Source organism: Alosa sapidissima, chromosome 24, assembly GCF_018492685.1.
Source record: "Alosa sapidissima isolate fAloSap1 chromosome 24, fAloSap1.pri, whole genome shotgun sequence".
Lineage (NCBI taxonomy): Eukaryota > Metazoa > Chordata > Actinopteri > Clupeiformes > Clupeidae > Alosa > Alosa sapidissima.
The window spans coordinates 8,287,366-8,311,884 of NC_055980.1; the positions used below are offsets into that span (position 1 = coordinate 8,287,366).

Consider the following 24,519-nt stretch of genomic DNA (forward strand, 5'->3'; position numbering starts at 1 on the left):
CAAGCGAGGATGTGAGGAGGGGCACTGCTGGGCGGGAAGGAAGCGGAGCTTGAGCAATGCCTTTCTTTGGGGGACTGTGGCTCAGGGAGGAGAGACGGTTGGTGCCAGTGGTCGGTGGTGGCGGTGGCGAATACACGGGGGAGACAAATGTAAAAAGTCACCCTCGGCGAGACGCATGCATCATCGCGGTGCGGCATGTAACTTTAGCTTTCCGCCTGGGCTGCGCCACGTCGCTTTGTATTGACCAGCTGAGCCATTTTTGGGACAATATCAAATGGATGCCGATTTTAGATTGTTACCCAATAGCTTTTTATCACCTTTTTTATTCTTCACCCCCCCACTACCCCCCACTCACCACCTCACTTCAAAAGGGGTGGGAGAAAAAATCATTCCTCTTTCACGAGCCCAACGTTCCTCACCCGCCTTTGAACAGCCGTTCAGTATTTCGGCTTTTTGATGGGCTTTAAAAGCCAGCTCACAGAAAAGAGGGGAAAAAAACCTTTTCAAATTAGAAATCAATTCTCCCATTCGGTTGCCATAAAATAAGCCGCATTAGGGGACTAAAGTTCAGCCCATTATGACACGCTCTTTACGGAGGCGGGTGGAGGTGGAGGGGCTGGGTCGCTGTGGCGACGCGGAGGCTGAATGGGGGAAATAAAAAGGTTACGGGCGTCCATTCGTCTCAGCAGCTGACAGGCGGGGTGGGGGAGGGGGGTACCCAGGGGGGGGGTGTCGGATTACCGAACAGCTGCGTGGGGTTGGCGCTGGTGGCCTTCTCGTAGTTAGTGAGGCCCTCGTAGATGACCTTGCCCACGGCGGCGTTACAGACACTCCAGTTCCTCATGCTTGGACGCCACGTTGGAGGTGCCTGCGAGACACATTTACACAGGGTCAAAGACAGACATGCACTGACTAAAGAAAAACCCATTTGTACTGGATCTACTTGTAGAAGGGCATCTCCTGTGGCCCATCTTCTTTCAATAAAAGCACAATTTTATTAAAAAAAAAACAATGACATTTGTATTTGTATAGTTGAATTCCTGAAACACTTCTAAAAGAGCAATAATAAAAAAAAAAGCCAAATGGCAACACAGACTTATGATTACTCAGACCAACTGGTCCTGTGTAGGGGAGGGGGGGTGTGGGGGACTCACTGGGCTCGGTGGGGGAAGATGCTCATCAGGCGGGAGGAGCAGCGAGTGGACGGCGCGCAGCACCTTGGTGTTGCTGCAGGTCATGCAGGCGGCGATGCCGCGCTGCAGGGGCTTGAAGTGGGCCAGCACGCCGGGCCGGCTGCAGCACGGTCAGCAGGAAGCACAGGATCTCCAGCCCTGTGCAGATGTTGGAGAAGTTCGCCTGCGCCGGTTGCTCCTGGAGGATCACACACACACACACACACACACACACACACACACAGGGGGTTAGAGCCCAACTACCACCGCATACACTGGACTCTGGATGAATAATTTTTTGGATACATCCCTACCAAGCATGAGAACGACATGAGAGATACGAGTGATAGGCCCTAATAACTTGAGGAGTTCAATATGGAAGCACTTTGGGGTTTGGGTATATCAAACTATGGAGAAGGACAAAGCGGTATGCAAACTGTGCAGTCGTGAGTTCTACGTAGGCGAAATTTGTTTGACATTTCTAATTGTAAACGCAGCCACGTTGAAGCCTGCAGTAATGTTTTTCACTGATGTTATGGCAGTCCACTCTGCTTATTGTTTTTCGAAAATGTTGCACTCCTGTTTGTCATTGTGCATGAAACTTCACGCCATTGTGCGTCTTCAAGCGCCCCCTTTATGTTTGTCCTAATGCCTGTTAGTTGTTTGTGGATTGTCCTATATTTGGTGTTGAAAATTGAAACGTCTTTAGACATGAAAAATCAATTTTACAATCGATTCAATGAACAATTATATCTCAAGAATCGAACAGGAATTTTTCACAAAAAAAGTGACAGCCCTACCACATACTCTCCCAGCACATTTAGGGACATGAACACCAATCCCCTGAAAGACACAGAGTGTGGAGGCCCCCAGTTGGCCCTGGGGTTTCTCCAGAGATGAGCGTATCAGCTTATCCACAGACCAGAGGTACCACAACACAGCGACACGATAAGGGCCCGATCGGATGATTTTGGGGCAGTGCTGGTGGTTTAGTGTGGATGAAGAGATGAGCAGGGGTTGTGTGTGTGTGTGTGTGTGGTGTGTGTGTGTGTGAGACACAGAGTATCCATGTTGTTTGATGGACAGGTCCTCAAGGCCACGGCCAAACAGCACAGATAATAGAGTGGGAGAGGGGGTAAAAACAGACATCTACACCAGACGTGAAAAGGCCAGTACTGCCCAACAGGACATAATGGAGAGAAAGAGGGAGAGTATGAGTGGAAGAGGGAAAAGAAAGAGATAAAGAAAGAAATACACAAGAGATGAGAGGAGCGAGAAAGCGAGTGAGAGTGTGTGAGAGAGAGAGAAAGTGAGTGTGAGAGAGAGAGAAAGACTGACAGAAAGAGAGAGGGAGAAAAATCATGAATCTTGAGAGCGCTGCCTGCTGAGGCTGATAACCTTGTCTGGCTGTGGCCGGAGTGAATCTGGGCGCTCTCTGAATACTGCTAATGAGTTGACGCATAATCCCACGTCCATCAAAATAAACTGGGCCCGCCCGGCACCGACGAACCAACCAGCCGCACCATTACCATTCAAATGGCAGGATTTGGGGAGGACGAGTGTGTGTGTGTGTGTGTGTGTGTGTGAGCGAGAGCGGAGGAGCGAGAGAGAGGCTGTGTGTGTGGGTGAGAGTGTCTGTCTGTTTGTATGAGAGGCTAATTAAAATGCTATTAATGCACTTTATTATTTAATTGCTACTTCTAATTTTAAAACGCTGCCATCAATTTCGCTATGTTCCTCTTGACGGTCCATAAATGTATCGCTGCTCGGAAGGTGAGCGGCGGGGCTTAATTCGCTTAATCCTGACTGACCCCTGCCTGTGCATCGGCAGCGTATGTTTAAGAGCACTTCATTAGGCCGCGATCGCGATGGAGGGGACGCTTTTAGTGGAGGAACGAATAGATGAGCCAAACGACAGCAGCAGTGGTGATGGGAAGAGGGAGGGGGGGAGAGAGAGAGAGAGAGAGAGAAAAAAAGAGGGAGACAGCTGAAGGCCGAACGCGGCACTTTACGATTAAGAGGCGTGGGAGATGAGGCGTGCCAGGGGCGTTTAGCACCTATTGGAGGGGTGGGGGATGTTGCAGTGCTTTAGTGTTAACAACCTGAAGCCCCCACATCCACTGAAGAATGTGTGTGTGTGTGCGCGTGTATCATGCACACACAAAGGATGTAGAGGGATGAGGCAGAAGGTGGCGGAAATATTAAGAAGAAAGCGCACATGCATGCGAGGTACACATGTGCGGAGGGGACAAGTGCCTAAGCAGTTAACAGCTGGAAAGTCTGCTGCTGAAGGTATTACTGACACAGCAGAGATGACACAGAGAGAGAGAGAGAGAGAGAGAGAGAGAGAGAGAGAGAGAGAGAGAGAGAGAGAGAGAGAGAGAGAGAGAGAGAGAGAGAGAGAGAGAGAGAGAGAAGAAAGAAAGAAAGAAAGAAAGAAAGAAAGAAAGAAAGACGATATTGATTCTGCCAGGATCAAGACAGCCTTTTGGAGTGGTGAATGGGAGAAAATGAAGAAAGATGAAAGTGAAATGACCGCTCCACTACAAAAATGTGGGACGACTCTCTTACAAAAAAGCAAGAAAGACAGAAATATCCAGAAAACTTCTAAAACTTTCCAGAGAAAAACACACAAACACTTTCTTGAGCTGGTCTCAAGGTTCAGCCAAAGTCTTGGCGTAACATCGTGAGTAATTACTCCTGAGCTAATGAAACCAGTCTGCACCGCTTAGAGAGACACCCCACATACACACACAATTAACCTGGCACTACCTCCCAAGCACAATCCCTTCTCCAGGAGAAGCAGGCTGGGATGGAGGAGACAGAGCCACACAATTAACCTAGAAAGTGGGAAAACAACTCAATGACCCGGGGTCAGGCTTTTTTGGAATCATGTTTCCCCAATGATTTTTCTCTGACTCGCCATTCCAACACACACACACACACACACAAATTGCATTCTTTGGTGAGATGAGAGAGACTGGGAAAACTTTTCCCTTTACTTTGGCAAGGTTTTCTGTTAATGAGGTGCCTATGAAGCCGTGCTGAAATTAGCACATTGCTCACTGTTGAGGTCGGCTGACGCTACAGGCAGCTAAATGGACTTAACGCTTCTCACGGATTTATGCACTTTCTGGGCACCACAGAGCGTTCAGTCCCTCGACGACTGACAGAAGCATGGAGGAAACTTCTAGAAGCTTAAGGTTTAAAGACCAGGCCATTGTACGAAATGCAGGTAAATCTCACTGAGAAGCGCAGAGAGAAGTTGGACAGGAAACAGGATGTGATGTCGTATTGGGGGGGGGGGGTCGGGGGTGGCGGGGACCTACCACGGTCATGAGCAGCTTGTCGAACCACTGCAGCTTGAGCTCGGCGCGGGGCCACATGTCGGTCCGCAGGGCCGTCTTCATCAGGTTCACACAGCGCCGTGAGAGAAGCTCCCCCGGGGAGCCCTGCACGTTCGCGCTGTCATTCACCTGCGGGGGGAACACACACACACACACACACACGTCAATACTCTTTTTACACACTCAAGCCAGCCAGGTTTAGTCTCGGTTACGTGTGGATATGGACAGGCCATGGTGTTGGGATGGTTTTGCAATAGACACAGACAGCTTTGACAGATTAAGGTCCGCTTCCCAGACTGCGGCCCGAAATCCGGGCCTGGAAGCTCACTCCACTGTCTGAGTGGAGGACAGCCAACGCGCCGCAGCCAAAAATGAAAAACAAAAACAGGAGAACAATGACACAGGGCCAGCTCTGGGCTAGACGGGTCCTGGGTCCAAAACACTCTGCAGCCAGAGTTGCAACACACAACCGCACTAGAAAATAAACAGAAAAACAAAGCAAAACCACACCACTAGGTTTGTTGTGGTGGGTAAGCAATACAAACCTACACAGGGGTCACGAGGAAACCAGCCAGTTTAGTGTTGGTCAACACCCTGGCCAAACCATCCGCCCTGGTTCCCATGGTCAGGGAACAGCAGGTTATAATTGTGGTGACCCAAGGATGGGTGTCAACCATGGGAGAAGGGTTAGATGGTCAGATGTGAAAGCGAGGTGCGCGGGGGTGGGGTCAAGGGGGTCAAACGCCGGGCTTACCTGGCAGGCGATGCGGATGAGGAAGTTGACGACAGTGTCTGTGTGCTGCTTGTCCACGGGCTTGGTCAGCAGGGTCTCCGCACCTGGCACTGATTGGCTACGACCAAAGACCTGGACGGTGACAAAGGGGCAATTCATGAAGTTCACGCACACATACTATCAATAAGAAACTTCTGGAAAGTCCTGTGAAGCGCATTGTGGACGTACCGCGCTTACGGCACCGGTGGCTGTGCGGAAGCGCTTGAGGTCCTGACCAGAGTCCATGGACGCAGCCCGCTTCACACCACTTCCTCCTGGGGTGGCGGTGTCAACACTGGCACCCGCATCAGCCTCCGCTTCCGGCTAGAAACACACACACACACACACACACACACACACACACACACACACACACACACACACACACACACACACACAGTGGCTTTTGGTCAAACTTTAACATCAGAAGGGTCAGTCATCTCATCCAGGCGTTTGAAGAGGACCCTTCTCCATTAAAGAGACAAAAATGTTATCCATATTAACCTAACCCATGCTTTCAAATAGTGCACAAAAAAGCAGTTTTCACTGACTGAACACTTTAAACTTTTAAAGGTCCTCAGAGGCATCCAGAATAGTCTTCACATTTCCCAGATAAGAGCCCTTGGCTACAGCCCTCAACCCCCCCCCCTCCCCTCTCTGGTGGAGTGGCTCTCCGCTGACCTGCTGGTCCTTGATGCGCTGCAGCTCCCACTTGATGACCACCTCGGCCAGGTCCACGGCCAGCTTGCGCTGCTCGATGGTCACGCTGGGGGTGAAGCCCAGGCGCTGCATGGCGCTGATCATGTGCTGCACCAGGTGGTGCCTCACTGGGTAGTACACCTGCAGGCATGACCACACACACACACACACACACACACACAGAGACACACACACACGCACGCACACACACACAGAGACACACACACACACACGCACACACGCACACGCACACACACACACAGACACACACACACGCACGCACACACACACGCACGCACACACACACACAGAGACACACACACACAGAGACACACACACACAGAGACACACACACACAGAGACACACACACACAGAGACACACACACACAGAGACACACACACACAGAGACACACACACACACAGAGACACACACACACAGAGACACACACACACACACACACACACACAGACACACACAGACACACACACACACACACACACACGTAAACACAAGCATGATTGGCCGAACGGTGTTTCTCACAACAGTGCTGATATACAACTGTGACTAAAAGCTGAAGTAACTTTGACCCGTTTCTTTCCAAGCGTTATCATCCATCTCTTTGCTAATGCTGTTAAGCTCTTCTCTGTGAAATCAGTTTTGCCTATGGGCGTCTGTGAGATTAAAACAATGCAGTCTAATAAATGTCACAGGAGACCGTTTCTTGCTCCATCAGTCTTGGATGCTCATAACCTCTTTTCCTCACCAGCTTTACAATTCCCTCTTAGCACAACCTTACATCTTGTAAGTCATTACCAAAGCTTGGGTTTGCTGAGAACAGTGCAAAAGTGTTGTTCTTCCCCTGCGAGTGGATCTCAATCTTCAATAACATGGCAGAAAATCCTACTCGGAGTGTGTACCGTTACATCTTGTAGCTCATTATCAAAACTTTGAGATCCCTTCACTAGAACAAGTAGTGCACACTGCATCCTTTATCATCAATCTTTAACAACACGCTATAAAATCCTACTATTCTGCTCCGAGTGCGTCAGAGATTGACAGTGCAGCGGAGAGAAAGACGACAAAGTGGGGGGGGGAAAAAAACGGAAAGAAAAAAAAAAAAAAAAAAAAAAAAAACCTGTGTACGTGCATAAAACAAGGCAACCACAAAATCCTATAGGCCGCGCACGCACGCACGCACGCACGCACAAACTGACCCGGAAGTGCTGCACGATGAGGTGGAGGATGTGCACCAGCTGGGGGACGGTGTGGCCCTCCTCCACGATGATCTTGCGCGTCCAGTGCGTCAGCATCTGGTGTCCGTCCTCCATGCGCGCCGGCACGGCTGGGGTGAGGATGGCCATGGCCTGGCGCACAATGGAGCGCGCCTCCATAGTGTGGGCCTTCAGCAGGCTGTGGAACACCTGCACGCACACACAACCATAGCAGGTGAGGGGATGAAAAGAGCCTTGTTACAAAGACGCAGGGATCTGAGATGATCTGAGGAAAGTTGCAAGGCTTAAGCATCTAGTGTAACCTTTTGAACGGAAAATGTTTTGGAAAAGTGCAGAAGTGAGATTTAGTTTTTCATTCAAGGATATTAATAAAACAATGCAGTGCAACAATGCTATAAAACCTTGGGGTTTGTGAAGGCTTTTTCCGCCTGACAAAGGAACCCTTCCGACCACAGCCATGACTCATATTACAAAATACAGCTTTGCATTCAGAAAATGGAATAAAAAAAACACTAGGACAAAAACAAAAAGTCCCAAACCCTAAAAATTCTGTACTGCAACCACAACTACAACCATAAACTATTTGAACTTGAACATCTGCATCCCTCGGGATTCACAGGTCAACCCCTTGCGTCCAAGCTCACCTGCAGCACGATCTTCTTGTGGATGGCGAATTTGGCGATGATGTGGGCGAGCAGCAGGTGACCGCTGTACTTGCATGCGGGGTCCACGCAGGCCTTGGGCAGCAGGCAGGGCCAGGCGAAGGTCATCAGGCGCCGCAGCTTGCTGTTGCGGCTCTTGTTGTTGTCGTGGATGTGGTGCGGCGCGTGCTCCACCAGCAGAGTGGAGAACTGCAGCAGCTGGATGCGCAGCGAGTCCAGCAGGTCCGCCTGCTTCTCCGGGTCCAGCACCTGAACCGCACAGCGAGTGAGGAGAGAGGAGAGGTCAGGTCAGGAGGTCAGCAAACAGAGGGCCACATGGGAGAGAAGGTTATAAAACGAGAGGTCAAAGTGATTAAGGTTGTGAGCAGAGGGAAGAGCTAGAACATTAAGGTCAAGAGGAGACAGTGGGAACGATATTTGCCATTGAAACCACCGGGTGATCTAAAAATTGGGGGCAGGGGTCAAATGAAGAGGCTAATCAGTGCCCAAAGGTCATGAGGGCTACAGGCTACATGTATTATTGAACAGAGCAGCAGCGGTCATAGCACAGTGACGCTATTGGGAGTGCAAGCTTATAGCTGGTGTTTGGACACTCTTGAAAGCTCTCAGAAGGGCAACAACTCCACTTTGTGGATGGACAGACAAATGCAAAGCATAAACCAACCCAATCTCACGCCAGGCTGCGGAATCGAACGCGGTCGCTGAACAGGTGGACAAAGTGCTGAGCCATGACCACGGGGATGAAATCACAAGGGGCCACAAGCCTTTACGCTCCAGCATCCACTCTCACTCTATTGCAAGGCAGTTCAGATTAACAGTCTCGACGGGGTCCTCTCAAATCTGCCATTCAGTCAGTGACAAAAGCCAAGCCACAGGCAGCAGACAAGATATGCATTGTGGCTAATCCACACAGTATACACTCACCACACACACACAATTTCACTCTACTCTGCCGAGAGCCCTGTGCGCTGGGCAGCAGGGGCGTGGGTCTGTTTTCCATCACAGCTAATCAGTCCGGGGGAAAAAGGAAGAGGAGGAGGAGAAATCGATCCGGGGTGAGGAAAAGAGAGACAAACGAGCCGGGCCGTCAATAGGGGTGTTTGTCAATGCTCTAATCCCATTCTCTTAAGGAAAGGGAGCCCAAGACGCACCGCAACACAACAAAATGCGCTGACCTTTCCAGGGCGCGACGGTGACATTTCAAGGCCCCGCCACACACACACACACACACACATTCACTCACTCACTCAGACACAGACACTTCACTCCGACTTGACAAATGAGCACTTTGATGAGATGGGAGTGACGGCTCCGCCTAAAGGGGAGGAGGGACTGAAGAGGGGAGAAGAGAGCGCGCGCGTGTGTGTGTGTGTGTGTGTGTGTGTGTGTGGTGTGTGTGTGTGGTAGGGATTGATGTATGAAGCTTTGGGTTGGGAGTGTCAGGTCTGGACGGTGCGGTGCGGTGCGGGCTCGGTTACCTTGGTGATGAAGACACTGGTGATGCTCTCGGGGTTGTCTCCCTCTGGGTTGGGCGGGCCCAGCAGCTGCTCCCCCTCACCCTTCTCAAAGCTGCAGAGGAACGCCGGGTTCAGGATGTGCTGCAGGACCTACAGGGACCACACACACACACACACACACACACTTTACATCAACTCTCAAATCAATTCCTGACATATCAAGCTAAGTTATCAAGTTATTAACCCTGTTTTTTTTTTTTTTTTTTTTTTTTCACCTAGATTTGAGTGCTGGCTAAAGACACAAAATGTACATGCTCATTGATGAACATGCTTTGATTACGGATCATACATTCACAACCCACAATTCCACCCACCTATGTCACACACTTCACACTATTCTCCCTATTCAGCCATTAAAAGGCTCTAATTTTGTACAACTCTGAACTAGAGCACATTCACAGAGAGCTTATTATACTGGTTTAATAGTCTCCATTAGGCTATTTCTGTGTGCTTAAATGGGAGCTGAACCAAGGCAACTAATTAGGCTACATACAGTGACATATGAATGGTCAGCACGCAGAGGATTTTTAGTGCACAGAGTACAGTCCTCCATCTCCATATTTAGGTGTTTTCCAAAGTTATTATATACGGTCACATTTGCTGTGCTTCACCCATACCGGACACACAGTTTGATACAGGCTACAGGGTGTAGAGGACATGGTCGCGCGTCTAAGTAGGGGGAATAGGAAGAGTGACTAGACTTGTCACAGCACAGCGTTCATTCATCAGCTGCACCTCGCCGGGCCCCATGAATCAACCAGAGCACCTCACCTCTACGGTAGCATCTGGCAGGATGAAGCCATTAAGAAGCAGCGAGAGAGCGAGAGAGCGAGAGAGAGAGAGAGAGAGAGAGAGAGAGAGAGAGAGAGAGAGAGAGAGAGAGAGAGAGAGAGAGAGAGAGACCCAAGCCCAGGGGGAAGGGTAAGGTGCCTCCAGTGTGTGGCAACCTCATGGAGATCCATCACCGCTGACAACGCTCTCGCTATGCTAATGCCATCGCGCTAGCTAGCAGTGACGCTCTCATCAAGCCACTCAACTAGCCAGAGCTACTGCTACTACTGCAGGCATGACAAACAAGACAAGACACTGGCCCGAAAGTTGGTAGCTCAACTCCTAGAGAGGGAGGAGGCTTGAGCCAGAGACTGCACTGAGGAAGGAGATGAGCGTGGAGGACCGCTGCTGTCTTGACACAGCTGCTGAGGTGGAAATTGGTTGGGGGGGGGGGGTGTGTGAGAGGGCTGGAGAAGTGGAGAGCAGTGACATGCGGCAAGACGGGCCTCGAAGGGAACATTTGTCCGCCGTCTATTATCGCCCGAGTTTACTCAGCAACACGGGCCTGGTATCGTATACACAAACACGCAGGCATACTGCCACACACTCACACCACTCACACACAGACATACTGGTGCACACACACACACCAGAATTTATATTCCCAAGGATCTCTGTCCCGATTGCAAGAAAAGAAAATGTATTTCATGCCAGGCTTCTCGGAACTTTCACACAGTTGCTAGGGAACTGGAGAGTTTGTAAAGGGCTTTTTCTTTGCGCCTCTTCTCTCCACCCCACCCCTTCAAGGCCGCCTCCGAGGGTTTACTGTGACACAAGAAAAACGCCGCCATTATTCCCCTTCAGAGCTGTGAGAGGGGGATTGCAGCCGAGGCGTGTGTCACTGGCCTCAGAAAACAACACTGCAATTTGGCCGTTCACTCTTCCGCCCTCCCTGCAGCTCCCCTCATTATGAGGAGAGTTCTTTCCATTTTTGAAGCTGGCACCCTCTCTGCATATGTGTGTGTGTGTGTGTGTGTAATGGGGGGATAGAGAATGAGACAAAGAGAGAATGAATGAAAGAGAGATTCTGAACGCGAGTGTGCGCGTGTCGGTCCCTGGGGTGCTGTGAGGGTGGGTCAGTGTGTTCTGCCTGCAGGTGCGTCTCCATTATCCCCAGCCCTCTTAACAAGCTGCCTCCTTCACTAAGGCTATCCAGTAGCATTAGCGCTACTAGCGCCGCTAAGGAGCGTTAGTCATTATCTACTATGCTGAGGCAAACCCTCTAGCCACACACACACACACACACACACACACACACGGGAAGAGGTGCCAAAAATACACACGCTACGCTTAAGAGCCCAGCTGCTGAAGCTCCAGGGAGCAGAGAGCCGATCTCCATCTCTACACGCATTCAGACCACGTCTTTGGCTGTCTGCTCTCTCGCGCTCGCTCGTGTAGTTAGAGGGAGTCGATAGATTTTTTGTGCTCGTTGTTTAACATGTTGGGGAAAGGCATAGAGCAGGTCGGCATTCTCGAGGCCATTCAGCGATTGCGTTTGTGCAGGCAATCGCGAGTGTCTTGAGTTACAGTCTTCCTGCTGTGGCGGAGTGAGGAGTGTGTGTGTGTGTGTGTGTGTGTTTGTGGGGGGGGGATCTTCTTGTGAGAAGCCGTTTGGGTCAATTAGCGGGATGCCAGCGGGGGCGCGGCACACCGAGCCAACATCTGCTCGGGGCCTGGGCGGTGCGGCGATTAAGTGCAGAAATAATGGCTGTGCCACGCCGTGCCTTTGACACGGCAAACACCCCAAACACTTCAGCGAGCAGTGGGGGACCTGATGATGAGATTCAAATGCTGCAAGGCAATGGGAAAGGGGGGAGAAAAAAAGTCTTTATCCTAAACCAAAGAGATTTATGGTGGTTGAATGATGAATCTGCTTTCAGCCCAAAAAATGTGTGTGAAATGTGTGTGACAGGGGCTGGGATTGAGATGAATGTTTGGGGGGTGCTGAGGAGATGAGAAGGCCGGAGGTCGGAGCTCAGAGAGGCTAGCTGAATGTGTCCACGCTAGACAACGAGTGTGTGTGTGTGTGTGTGTGTGTGTGTGTGTGTGTGTGTGTGTGTGTGTGTGTGTGTGTGTGTGTGTGTGTGTGTGTGTGTGTAATGGCATACTTATTCAACGGCCGTCCTCCATGCAAGGATTAGGAACCCATCGCCACAGAAGCGTGACGGAAAAAACGTGCTCCAAACCACGGCTGCACCCTACTCTTTATGCACTCAATGACCCACACACTCCGTACGCAAGGAGCGAGCACACACACACACACACACACACACACACAGCATATGCTTGCTAAAGTCACACAATGCAGTCATACTTGTGATAAATAACTGCAAGATGATGGGGGTCATTGCAAAGTCAAACTCCCTACAGCTTCGCATTCTGAAATAACAAATTTCACAAAAAAAAAAGACACAAAACAGAAGCAGTGCCCAGAAGGGCTGACCAGTCCTGACCACAGACGCCTCTATTTTGCAGGAGTTAAGCAACGTCTGATCTGGATCCAACGATCCGGAGGAGGTCTCACCTTGGCCTTGAGCTCGTCGCCGAAGTGCGGGTCGTTGAACTCCACGAAGCGGAAGAAGAGTGCGCGCTTGTGGACGATGCTGTAGTTCTTGGGGATCTCATCCTCCATGTACTCCTTGAGGAAGGTCATGTTGCACAGGAAGCGGCCCGTGAAGGCCCGCAGCAGCTGGAAGAGCAGCTCGATCTCCGAGTAGTTCCGCCTGGCACAGGAAGGAGAAAGCCCTGAGCAACTTTAAAAGCAAAAGCATGTTTGCTTGAACGGATAGAGGAATTGACTTGACAGTAGACATAACTATAGATCAATGTAATGGGACACGCCGGTGCTCGCCTGACGAATCATACTGCCACTGAAAGAGAACATGAGCTCTGCATCATGGAAAAATACTTATGCAGTATTTGGACAGTCGAAATTTAATAATAAAATTGAAACCAAAAAGATTTATTCACAAGCCGGAAAAGAAATTACATGAACCGTATTGAAATGAACAAAACCTTCTCAATGATCAATCCAACATAAATCAATTTAACCAGTACGGCCACAACCTTTACATGTAATAGAGATGGGGGTGTGAGGTAGGTGAGTAGGGGTGTGTGTGTGTGTGTGGCGTGTGTTTGAGGGGTGTGACTCACTTGCAGTAACTGAGCAGGCAGAAGGCCAGCAGCTTGGGCTCCTTCCAGTTGGTGGAGGCCATGTTGTCTTTGCGGTGACGCTCCTGGAAGGCCTCGCTGACCCAGACACGGCGCAGCTGGCTGACCAGAGAGTGCTGACCCGCCAGCCATCCCTCGTCGTTCTTCACGATGATGCTGATGATCTGGGGAGGGTGAGAAGGGAGCTGTTAAATACCTGCTCTAGGACATTAAAGCCCTGACAGGACCAGTCGGTCAAACTAACTCTGATGTTCTCAAGGGTAAATGAATAGTTAAAAGGTGTTGGATGCTGCCAACAGAATCTGCTAGTGGGCCTTCAAAACTAAGTCCTCCAGTTCATGAATACTATTCAGTAACTGAGATACCAAAAGAAGATCCTTAGTCAATACCATTACACTGATTTCCCTCCTCATCAACTCCAAATGATCCTAGGGCCTAGGACTTAGGATCCTGGCCTTTGTCTATGACGTAATCACCTTGATGGCCTGGAACTGCAGGTCGAGGCGGGCGGTGCTGGTGGATGGTGAGCCGGGCCGGACGGTGGGTGCAGTGCCTGGGGGCACCAGCAGGGGGACGAAGCGGCTGGGGTTGGAGGCCAGCACATCCCGCAGGGGCTTGGCGTCTTTGTGCTTCAGGAAGCTCTGCAAAGGTGGGGCAGATGACAGGGGGGGGGGGGGGCGTTACAACACAACTACTGATCTCTGGGGACTACACATTGAGCCATGCTGTATTCCTGCGTAAGCGTTCGGTAAAAGGAGGTGTTCAGAGGTGCTACCATGAACATGCGGCTCCACTGCGGGTCGTTGAGGGTGGCCTCCATCATGAACAGCTCCACGGTCTGAGACGGGTGGCGCGTCAGGAACTTGATGAGGGGCTCTCTGAAGGGACTGCCCGCCTGGCAACACACCAACTCACGGTTAAGATCAAACCTACATACACACACATGCGCTTACAACACAACAGCTAGGCTCTGTGGATACCAACCTCAGCACAGTGAAGAGTGCCTTTACGCTTAAGATAAGAAATATGCTATCTACACACAGCAAGGTAGCAAGTAATAAAACTGCAATCCAATAACAGTCAATAGCGATGGGAAATTGTGCAGCCTGCCAATATCAATACTAGTCATAAGGACGGCATGAGGCTTAGAACGAGTAAATTAGTCAAGTTAGCACATAACAGAGCTGCAGTGGGCATGGGGGATAGTGAGGTCATTCTAACACAGAAGTGGCCGAGCTTCGGTCAGAGCGTGACGCAGGTGTACCTCTATGAGCATGGCCCTCTCCGTCTTCATCACCACCTCCAGCAGGGGCTTGACCAGGGTCTGTGGTGCGGCGGGGATCAGGTGGAAGAGGTTGATGATGGCCGAACAGATCTTCATCTCCTGAGGGGGGGGGGAGGAGATGGACGATGGTTAGCCATGTGCTGCGCAGGGTTAGGCTACGTTTAGGCTGCCTTAATGGCACACTGGAGCAAGGGGAGGTCAGGGGTATGTTACTAGGCGGGTAACAACAACTGCGCTCATAGTCTGTCTGAAAATGTCTAAATACACAAAGAAAATAAATAAACAAACAAATAAACAAACAAACAAACACATAAATAAATAGATATGGAGACAGTCGGAGCTCACTGGCACAATGGGTTATGGAAAGCAAGCTGGGTAAAAAAAAAAATGGCATTCAACAAGAAGACAGGTGACCAATGATTATTACCAATCAAACCACTGTAGAAAAGATTAAATGAACACATACACCACAACACATGGCACAATTAAAACTGCCTCAACCAACGGACTTTAGGATTGGGGGTGGGGGTCAGTACCATTACTTGGGGGCAAGGCGGGGGGGTAGGGTAGAGGAGGAGCAAGGGTCCTCCTCAGGGCAAGGAGGGGCACCAGAATCAAAAACAGCACGACACACACACACAACAAACTACAGAACACTCCACTAGCACCACGGGCACAGAGTCACCCACGACCACCACCACCACCACCACCACACCACAGCCGGAGCTGGCAGAGCGCCAGCGGCCGGACCTGCTCACCTCAGCGCCCTCCAGTGCAGGCTGCGCCGGGGAACGGAAACAACGGAGAGCAGGGGGTTAGAGAGAGGCAAGTGGACGACTGGACAGGGCTACAGGGGCAGTGCTGTGTTCCAGGTATAAACTAAGTGGAGCACTGTTAGACTATGTAATAGAACCATGGCTACCATTGGGAAATTTTAGGTGTTAATGAAAATGCAACAAAATTACATAGTTACAAATTACAAAATGACACAGGCACCTAAGGTGGACATTACATAGGTGTTGACACCTTTGTATCACGACCATATCTGATTCACACGACAAATGCGCATGGCGGTACCATCAAGCCATTAGCTCCCCTCATTATCTTTGAAAAGCGCCAAGAAAGGAAGAAAATGGAATAATTCCGTGTTGGCCTCATTATGCGGTCCTTGTGTTCAATGGCGCTCTAAACTCCTCCCCGTGACCCCTGGTGACCCCAGCTTCATTGTGAGCAGCGTTCATCTGCCAACGAAGCAGCGGGCAGAGGGCCAATTTCTACGTAGTTACGACATGTTTGATTAGAAGAAAGGAGGAAAAGAGACAGAATGACACAGAGAGCAAGAGAGGGGGGGGGGGGGGGGGAGGGGGAGAGAGAGAATGACACCGAGAGCGATAGCACGAGAGAGAGAGGAAAAACAGAGGGAACACAAAGAACAGAAAGAACGAATGAGTGGCGAGTGGGCAGAAGGAGACAGCGGACGCTCTCCTCCTCACCTTTTCTCTTCTCCACAAGGTTATCCGTCCACGAGATAACGAGCATCCTGCTCACCCGAGGCTCGTTACTAAGCCGACCTCGGAGAGGCTGGCGCCTAATTAATCATTGATTGTAATATGGCCGCATACAACTTCACACCTCACGCCTGAGAACCAACACACACACACACACACACACACACACACACACACACACACACACACACACACACACTCAGCAGACGCGCTGTCATCAATTAGATGTAGAACACTCCCTGGGGAGGTCTATGTACCCGTGGCTTCGCGTCACATTTTGGCGCTACGCTGTGGGAATGTTCCGGAGAGCCCTCTGATGAGGGGATGGGCGGGGGGAGGGGAGAAGAAAGCGCACAGGTTACCGGTACAGAAAACTGATTCTTGTCCTTGGGCCTCCTACCTGGGGGAAGCGTCTGGATAGGAGTTTTCTTGCCAGTGTCAGCACACTCTCTGAAGAGGTTCTTAAATCTGACACACACACACACACACACACACACACACACACCCACACACAGCCCTGGCGGCCCACCCCAGACACACCCTGGCCCTCCCCAGTGCTGGCGCTGGTACTCACACTGCCATCGCTCCTCTGGCCTCCCTTGTGGGTGATGACCACCACCTCCATCCACTTCCTCAGGTGTTGCTGCACAGAGACGAGACACACACAGGAGCAGTCGGATGAGGCCCATTCACAAGTCATTAACAGGAGATGTGCTGGTCTCCAATGAAAAAGGTTTTAGAATAACAGCTGCAATGTAGTTTGTGTTATTTTGTTATCCAAGGTCTCTTTCGTAGTGAAACTTGAATGTTAATCCTCCTTTTCTAAGTCACTGTAGATAAAAGTGTCTGCTAAATGAATAAATGGAAATGTAAAGACTTTGAACATGGTTTCATGGCAAGTGGAACAGCGTCCAAAGGCATAAAGATCTGCTGATCTCATGGAGCTGAGGTAGTGGAGGTCAAAGGTGACTCACCATCATCTGATCGCAGAACTTGTCGTTGAAGGAGTTGGGGAAGAGGCGCGTGACGGACGTGAGCCTGTTGACCACGTTGAGGGTGAGGCTGCGGTAGTCGCCCAGCATCATCAGCAGGGGGCGCATGTGAGTGTGGATCTGGTCCACCTCGATGGTGGCACCCTCCAGGAACTACACAACACAACACAAACACACACACACACACACACACACACAAGAATACATTTAGGCAACTGTGCAGAGCAGAGCCCTTTCACCAGAGCCCTACACCCCTTCTTCCCAAGTAGCTTCTGGCCCAATATTCCTGCCGTGTCGTGTCAGTGGGGCAGCTGTGCCTGTGGGTCCCCTGATCTGCGGGGCAGCGTGCGTCTCCATTAGGCACAGAGAAGGGGGGCTGGGGGGGGGGGTTGGTGGGGGGCTGGGGGGGGGGTTGGGGCTCTGGTGGCGGGCCGCCGGCCACGCATGATGCATGGCGCCCACATTCATTTTACTCTGAGCCTCGCAGCCAGCCGCACTCCATCCTGTATCGATTTTCCCTGGCAGAAGTCATTAGTGATAGCAGGGCAGAGATGGAGGGAGGAGGGAGTGGAGAGAACGAAGGAGAGAAAGGGGAGGGGAAAGGAGATGGGGTGAAAGAAAGAAAAGGTGAAAGAAAGAAAGAAAGAGAGAAAAAAGAAAGAAAGAAAGAAAGAAAGAGTGAAAGAAAGAAAAAAAGAAAAAAGAAAGAGTGAAAGAAAGAAAAAAGAAAGAGTGAAAGAGTGAAAGAAAGAGTGAAAGAAAGAAAGGGTGAAGGAAAGAAAAGAAGAGAAGGAACGAAGGGGAGAAGGACGTGGGGTTAGTGCCAACCTTTCTCATGCAAGCCTCCCCGGCCTCCTGCAGCTCACTGTTGGTGGAGTTGAGGGCCTTGAAGAGGGCAGCGATGATCTTCTCCCGCGACTGGGGGAGGTAGTTACATGCTGCCAGAGCATCTGCACAGGAATAGGAAAGGAGAGGAGTCAATCTGTGCCTTTGGTACATTTATCCATCTAGAAATGACAGGAACGTCTGTCTGTCTGTCTTTTATTCGTAACCTCGAACCGTTCCTCCGATTGATTCAAAACAAGTGCAGTGCCAAGTTAGACGTTGTTTGGATAAGTAATGCAAAAGATAGTTAAATATATCGGTAAAAAGAAGCACACATTGGCATTTGCCGCTCCACTGTAGCCACTCCCCCTCTCACACAGCACAGTGCAGGACCAGAGACAGAGGGGGTAAGCAGAGTTTTGGCAGCACTGAATCAGGGCACAGCACGGGTCAAGATGCAAGATGTTCAGATGATTATTGTTGAGGTCAGACATGATAAAGACTCCCTGTATGCAGTTTGCTTGCATAAAATGATTCCGTGGATTTTGCAACAACACGCCAACAAACAACTTTGAATAAACAAAACAACAATACCGAATACAAGGTCCCAAATTAAAACATGCGATGATGGTCAGAATTTAAGGACGTTTCAGAACGCCACACACGACCAGCTACAGCAACGAGTGGCAGACAAAGCGTGATGTCACTTATAGGCTACCAGAAACTGTGTTTGAGTCATATTGTTGAAAATTCCATATGATGCATCATTCCACAAAATTGTTTGTCTTCTATATCAAGTTATTCAATTGGCTAAACATAGGCTATATAGCCTTAACTCAAAGCTTAAGGCTTATGTCCTTTTGATCAGCTACAGCCAACGAGTGGCAGACAGAGTGTGATGTCACTTATAGGCTACCAGAGTTTGTTTTTTTTAGTCATATCATTGCAAATTTCGGATGCATCATTCCACAAATTAATTTGTCTTCTCTATCAAAGTTATTCAATAGGCTAAGCGTATAGTCTTAACTCAAAACAGCTGTTAGGCTTATGTCTTGATTTGTAAAAAATGACACATGCAACCATGCTTAAATTCTGCTCACTGCACAATTATTATAATGTATTGTAGTATAAAATTCAGTATTCATTACTGAATGCTTAGAAAGAATGATGTTTTTCAATTTTTTTATTGTATTTTTAAAGCAGGCCTGCCTACGGGGATGTAATTGGGCTACGGGTTTTCTACAGGAATAGCCTGTGTGTCTGTGTGTCTGTGTGTCTGTGTGTCTGTGTGTCTGTGTGTCTGTGTGTCTGTGTGTCTGTGTGTCTGTGTGTCTGTGTGTCTGTGTGTCTGTGTGTCTGTGTGTCTGTGTGTCTGTGTGTCTGTGTACTCACTGAGTGCCGCAATGCGCAGTGGCACCAGAGAGGGCAGGCTCTTGTAGCAGGGTAGCTTCATCAGGGTAGCATCCTCGGACTCGCACAGATTCAGCAGCTGGAGGGAACACAAGCATACAAAGCACCGTGAGCCACCCCACACACAAACACAACCGGCTAATTTACCAGGCGGCAGATACAGAAAACAAACAGTACGGGAGAGAACAGTTACCTCTGCAACCTTAACAAATGAGACCTGAGCTTCAGGCTCAAATAGAATGATCAATAAACACTCTCCTAATGTGCCCCAACACGAACCTAAAACATTACAAGGGGAGGAAAACTAGCCCTTAGGTGCAGAGCCTCAAACTAGGATCACAAGCTCCCTCCTCAGATGGCAACCATGTTTACTTTGGAACTGATCCAGATCAGAGAGATTGTGGCAATTCAATACATAACTTTGATAATAAATGAGGCCGACAAAAAATGTCCATGAGAAACAAAACATGTCTTGAACCCATTTTTGCAAAACAGTGTATTATACATTTATATATTTGAATTTCCCATACCGTAATTTCCATATTATTAACCAAAGTTTCTATGTTGATTTTGCTAAATGTCTTCAGCTACGAGGTTAATACACAGGGACAGTTATTATGTTATTAATATGGTTTTGCTTTTTTAACTTGAATAAAACACTGTCCTGCATTTTATACACAATGCGGCTAATACACAGGAAATTACTGTATAAAGATAATATTCAACATGTACAAACATTGTTGCAGAACAATAGTGTTGAATGTGAGCAATCAGAATCCAATCAAGAGGCATATAAAAAAAATCAGGAAGAACTATGCGTATTGACATTAAGTAGCAGTGCTACGGTAATTAATTTCCCAGAAACTCATATTTCCATATGAATGGCACGGCAATGCGAGCGAACGCAATGCAAATAGGCTTGTGACGGCGGAGCCCCACCTCTGTGTAGAAGACCTTGTGCTCCATCACATTGAGGTCCATGGTGAAGAGACGGGGCTGCAGGGTGGTGCAAAAGGTGTTGCCCTCCATCAGGCCGATCTGGGCGTTGGCCGGCTGGTGCCGAAGCAGGTGCTTCTTTGGGGGCACCATGTCCTGTAAGACCTGCAAGTGTGTGTGTGTGTGTGTGTGTGGGGGGGGGGGGGGGGTTAGTTATCTTAACTCTGTGCTACTATGAGTTTGTCAGAGTTGTTCAATGTGTTTATGTGAAATGGTGTTTAGTTACTGTGTGTTCTGATGTATAGGTGGTGTCTAGAATTTGATATTGTTAAAACGTCTTTAAGTTTTTTGCTGTTGTTATTATTGAATTAACATAACAATAAAAGCAACATAGTCCAAACTTAGAGCCCAATTGTGTCTTTCAATACTTTTTAAAGGGATTAAGAGTGCAGTATATGTGGGGTTGAAGCGATGCTTTTATCTGGAGGACCATTACTAGCATCGCAAATTGCTTTTGCTCAATTGCTATGTCCGGACAGCTCTCTTGAAAAGAAAATGACTTGGCATTAGACAGCAGTGGGAGTATCCGGCAAACGTTAGGTGATGTTTTGACACAATCCTCTAAACAACTATTAGAACCCAGGGAACAGAGAAATGTACTGTCCATTGTGCCGGGATCTTGCTCAAACAAATTAGCACACACCAACACACACCCACCCACCCAAGATCACACAACCAAACACACACACACACACACACACGCTCAGACATTCACATACAAACCTGCAAAAAAGACAAACACACACAGACAGTAGTAGTGTGTGCGCGCGCGCACACACACACACACACACACACACACCTCCTTGTGGGGTTCCATTATGACGGTGACGCTCTTGCCGGTGACCTGTGCCAGCACCTGCAGCGAGTGCATGGCCTGCTTGCGCACGGTGGAGTTGGGCGAGGTGACCTCACGCACCAGGTCGTGGGTCACCATGTGGAAGCTCTTGTCCTGGGCGGTCAGCAGCTCCTCGGACTTCTCCTCGTCCTTGAGCGGCGTCGCACAGCGCACCAGCAGCTGCTCCAGCGTCGTCTTCGCCATGGCAACCGCACCGTTGGACACCTGCGACAAGAGGGATACGGGCTTGATGCATGTCCTCTGGATTCTAAACTGTGAAACATTAACTGTGTTACTGTATGACTAAGAACTAGGTAGTCAACACTTGAGTGTTGGAATTACTATTGTGTACGTATATGACTCACTTCTAGGAACTTCTTTTTAATGTTAAAATATATTAACATTTATTACAACTTCCAGTATGACTTGTTGATGTTAATACCTCTGTGAAAGGAGCAGATGATCATTTATTGCTAGAGTGGGTAATAAGGAACCTGAACAATAACAGCAGAGTGATTGGTTGCAGCTCAGACATAATAAAATAAGCCAAACCAGTAACCCATGAAACACACACACACACACTTTTTCATGAGCTATAAGTCTAGCCATCAAGACAGTTCCCCACCCGACTAATCAAAAGAGACGAATAGAGGTCCAAACTTTATGTACAGTACATCAGACACATGGGCAACTCCGGCAGAGACTCAAGCTGAGCGTGGGATGAGAAAATATTACTCTCTTTTTATTAGATTGACTTTATCCAAATATCATTGTCTTATTCTTATTATACACAGATTTAGTTTCTGTGCATAGTGTCTATGGCAGTGATGTTTTATTCTCCCTTTCTCTTTAAAAGTAGGCCGTGTCGACTGTCTGGGTTTGAGTGACTGTGGCCATACCTCTCCAGTGAGGTCCATCATGACGAAGAGCAGGGCCTTCAGGAAGGTCAGCTGGTTCTGGAGGACCCAGATGAGGGGCAGGCGCTCCATGAGGAACTTGATGGAGACCACGCCGCCCAGCTTGGCGTACCAGGCCTGCTCGTAGCAGCAGGCGCACAGGCGCTCCACGATGTAGGAGAACAGGGGCAGCTGGCAAGCCTGGGGGGGCGGAAGAGGGAGAAGCATCGCTCAGACTTGCCCCATTTACACCGCAAACACACTCCAGAGACTGAACACTCCAGAGACTGGCTTCCCGAGGGACTACAGAATGCATGTATAATTATTGGATAATTATTACAAACTTGGCCATTTCATTGTTTGAATAGTAGGTTTCACTTGAATAGAAGTCAGTTCCCAACATCAACTTTTATTAATCTTCTTATTTCCCAATTTGAAAGATGAAGCGAAAATGGCTAGATAAAGAGCCATTGAGCAATCTTCTTCAATTATGGAACAGAGACACAAAGAAGCCAAATCCATCTAGGCAGAAGGCAGCCTAAACCAAGCACACACACTCACCCTCTCCTTGGAGCCCAGGATGATGCTGGCCACGTCGAAGATGACCGCCAGCGCCACCTCGCCGATCTTGCACAGCTCCTTCTCCTCATAGGCCATGCAGATGGCGATGGCGTCGATGAGCACCAGCGGGTCCATGCCCTTGGAGCCGTTCTCTTCGCTGTGGAACATGGCTGTGCTGGGCTGGCTCCCCAGCTGGTAGCATGGCAACAGGAAAGGGCCTGGAGGGAGAGATTAAAAGATTAATTCATTCATTAATTAAAATGAAAACACTGAATACAAAAAGAAGGCAGTGTGAATCTGTACCAAAACATGAACCATGCTGCTCAAAACCCGGGAACTGTGAGTGTTACACATTGGGCAATTTATTATGCTTGAGCTAATAATTCATTCAATTTGGCATTTTTATGCGTGACAGATGCTGACTGATGTTCACTGCTGAATTTCTCATAACAAAAAGACAGTTTTACAGCATTTCTTCCTAATAAACATTACAGCACCTCCCAGCATAACACAAGACAACAGCTACCACAGCACAGAAGACACACCAACACAAATATACAGTACATCTGGGTTACAATACAAGAGGGACTAGCCATCTTGTGGAGACTAATCGTGACAAATAACATTTAATGAGTTTGGGAGCACAACAGTGGATGGACTCTATACTTTTTATTATTTTCTGTACAGCATGTTCTGTTGTGCCTGTGTGTGCTTTTGTCCACTTTAGCGTTAACCACTGGTTGTGTGCTTTTGTCCACTTTAGCGTTAACCACTGGATGTGTGTGCTTTTGTCCACTTTAGCATTAGCCGCTGGTTATGTGTGATTTTGTCCAGGTTAGCATTAGCCGCTGGTTATGTGTGCTTTTGTCCACTTTAGCATTAGCCGCTGGTTATGTGTGCTTTTGTCCACCTCAGCATTAGCCGCTGGTTATGTGTGCTTTTGTCCACCTCAGCATTAGCCGCTGGTTATGTGTGCTTTTGTCCACCTCAGCATTAGCCGCTGGTTATGTGTGCTTTTGTCCACCTCAGCATTAGCCGCTAGTTATGTGTGCTTTTGTCCACTTTAGCATTAGCCGCTGGTTATATGTGATTTTGTCCTCCTCAGCATTAGTCACGGCCTTACCGCACTGCTGTGCCACTGCCACCATGGTGTAGTGGCGGATGAGGCTGGCCACAAATGGCAGGGCGCTGGGCCTCAGGTCCTTGATGACGGCCGACATGAAAGCTCCGGTGAGCGCCTGCTCAAAGGTTCGGCGTGCCGGGGTGTCCTGCGCCTTGTAGCGGTGTGAGATGATCACCGGCGGGATCCACTTTTCCGTGAAGCTGGAAGGATTCAGAAAAGAGGAGAGTTAAAGGCAGAACAATTCTCTGAAAGCTGCTTATAGTATCCCCTGATAGGGAGATTGAAGAGCACTTGAAGAACAAGACTGGTAAAACTTAATACGACAAATGTTTTTCCCCACGCACTGAAACTAGCCAAGTTCCAGCTGGCAAAGGCAATCAAATAAGCACACGTCTCTAAGCACTGCCAAAATAGCAGCACTTTGTTCATCAGCACTTGATGCATTAACTGAGATGCTGAACAGACAACAGATACTTGACTGTATTACCCAAATACCCAATTATGCAACACTTGTGCTACATCACTAAAGGCATGCATGTCCTGACAATACATTATGAACAGTCTAATGCATACATAACATCAGGGACATGTAAGGCCCTTAAAAAAAAAAATATATATATATATATATGTAGAAAGAAACTAGATAGAAAGAAAATGGTAGACTTCAGTCGCAACCCTCCAC

At 49.0% G+C, this 24,519-nt stretch overlaps 1 protein-coding gene across 1 annotated transcript in view; it reads right to left on the minus strand.

Annotated features, from left to right (window-relative positions):
- Positions 1-24,519, minus strand: part of LOC121700710 (transformation/transcription domain-associated protein) — an 84,368-nt gene that overhangs the window by 40,370 nt on the left and 19,479 nt on the right. The window contains 22 exon segments of the mRNA XM_042083914.1: positions 4,502-4,648; positions 5,274-5,384; positions 5,481-5,615; positions 5,973-6,131; positions 7,208-7,414; positions 7,870-8,136; positions 9,366-9,494; positions 12,760-12,958; positions 13,389-13,570; positions 13,883-14,047; positions 14,182-14,301; positions 14,671-14,790; positions 15,450-15,470; positions 16,774-16,842; positions 17,174-17,344; positions 18,020-18,141; positions 19,409-19,505; positions 20,366-20,527; positions 21,222-21,482; positions 22,157-22,354; positions 22,715-22,932; positions 23,838-24,037. Of these exon segments, the coding sequence (XP_041939848.1) occupies positions 4,502-4,648; positions 5,274-5,384; positions 5,481-5,615; positions 5,973-6,131; positions 7,208-7,414; positions 7,870-8,136; positions 9,366-9,494; positions 12,760-12,958; positions 13,389-13,570; positions 13,883-14,047; positions 14,182-14,301; positions 14,671-14,790; positions 15,450-15,470; positions 16,774-16,842; positions 17,174-17,344; positions 18,020-18,141; positions 19,409-19,505; positions 20,366-20,527; positions 21,222-21,482; positions 22,157-22,354; positions 22,715-22,932; positions 23,838-24,037 (3,460 nt within the window).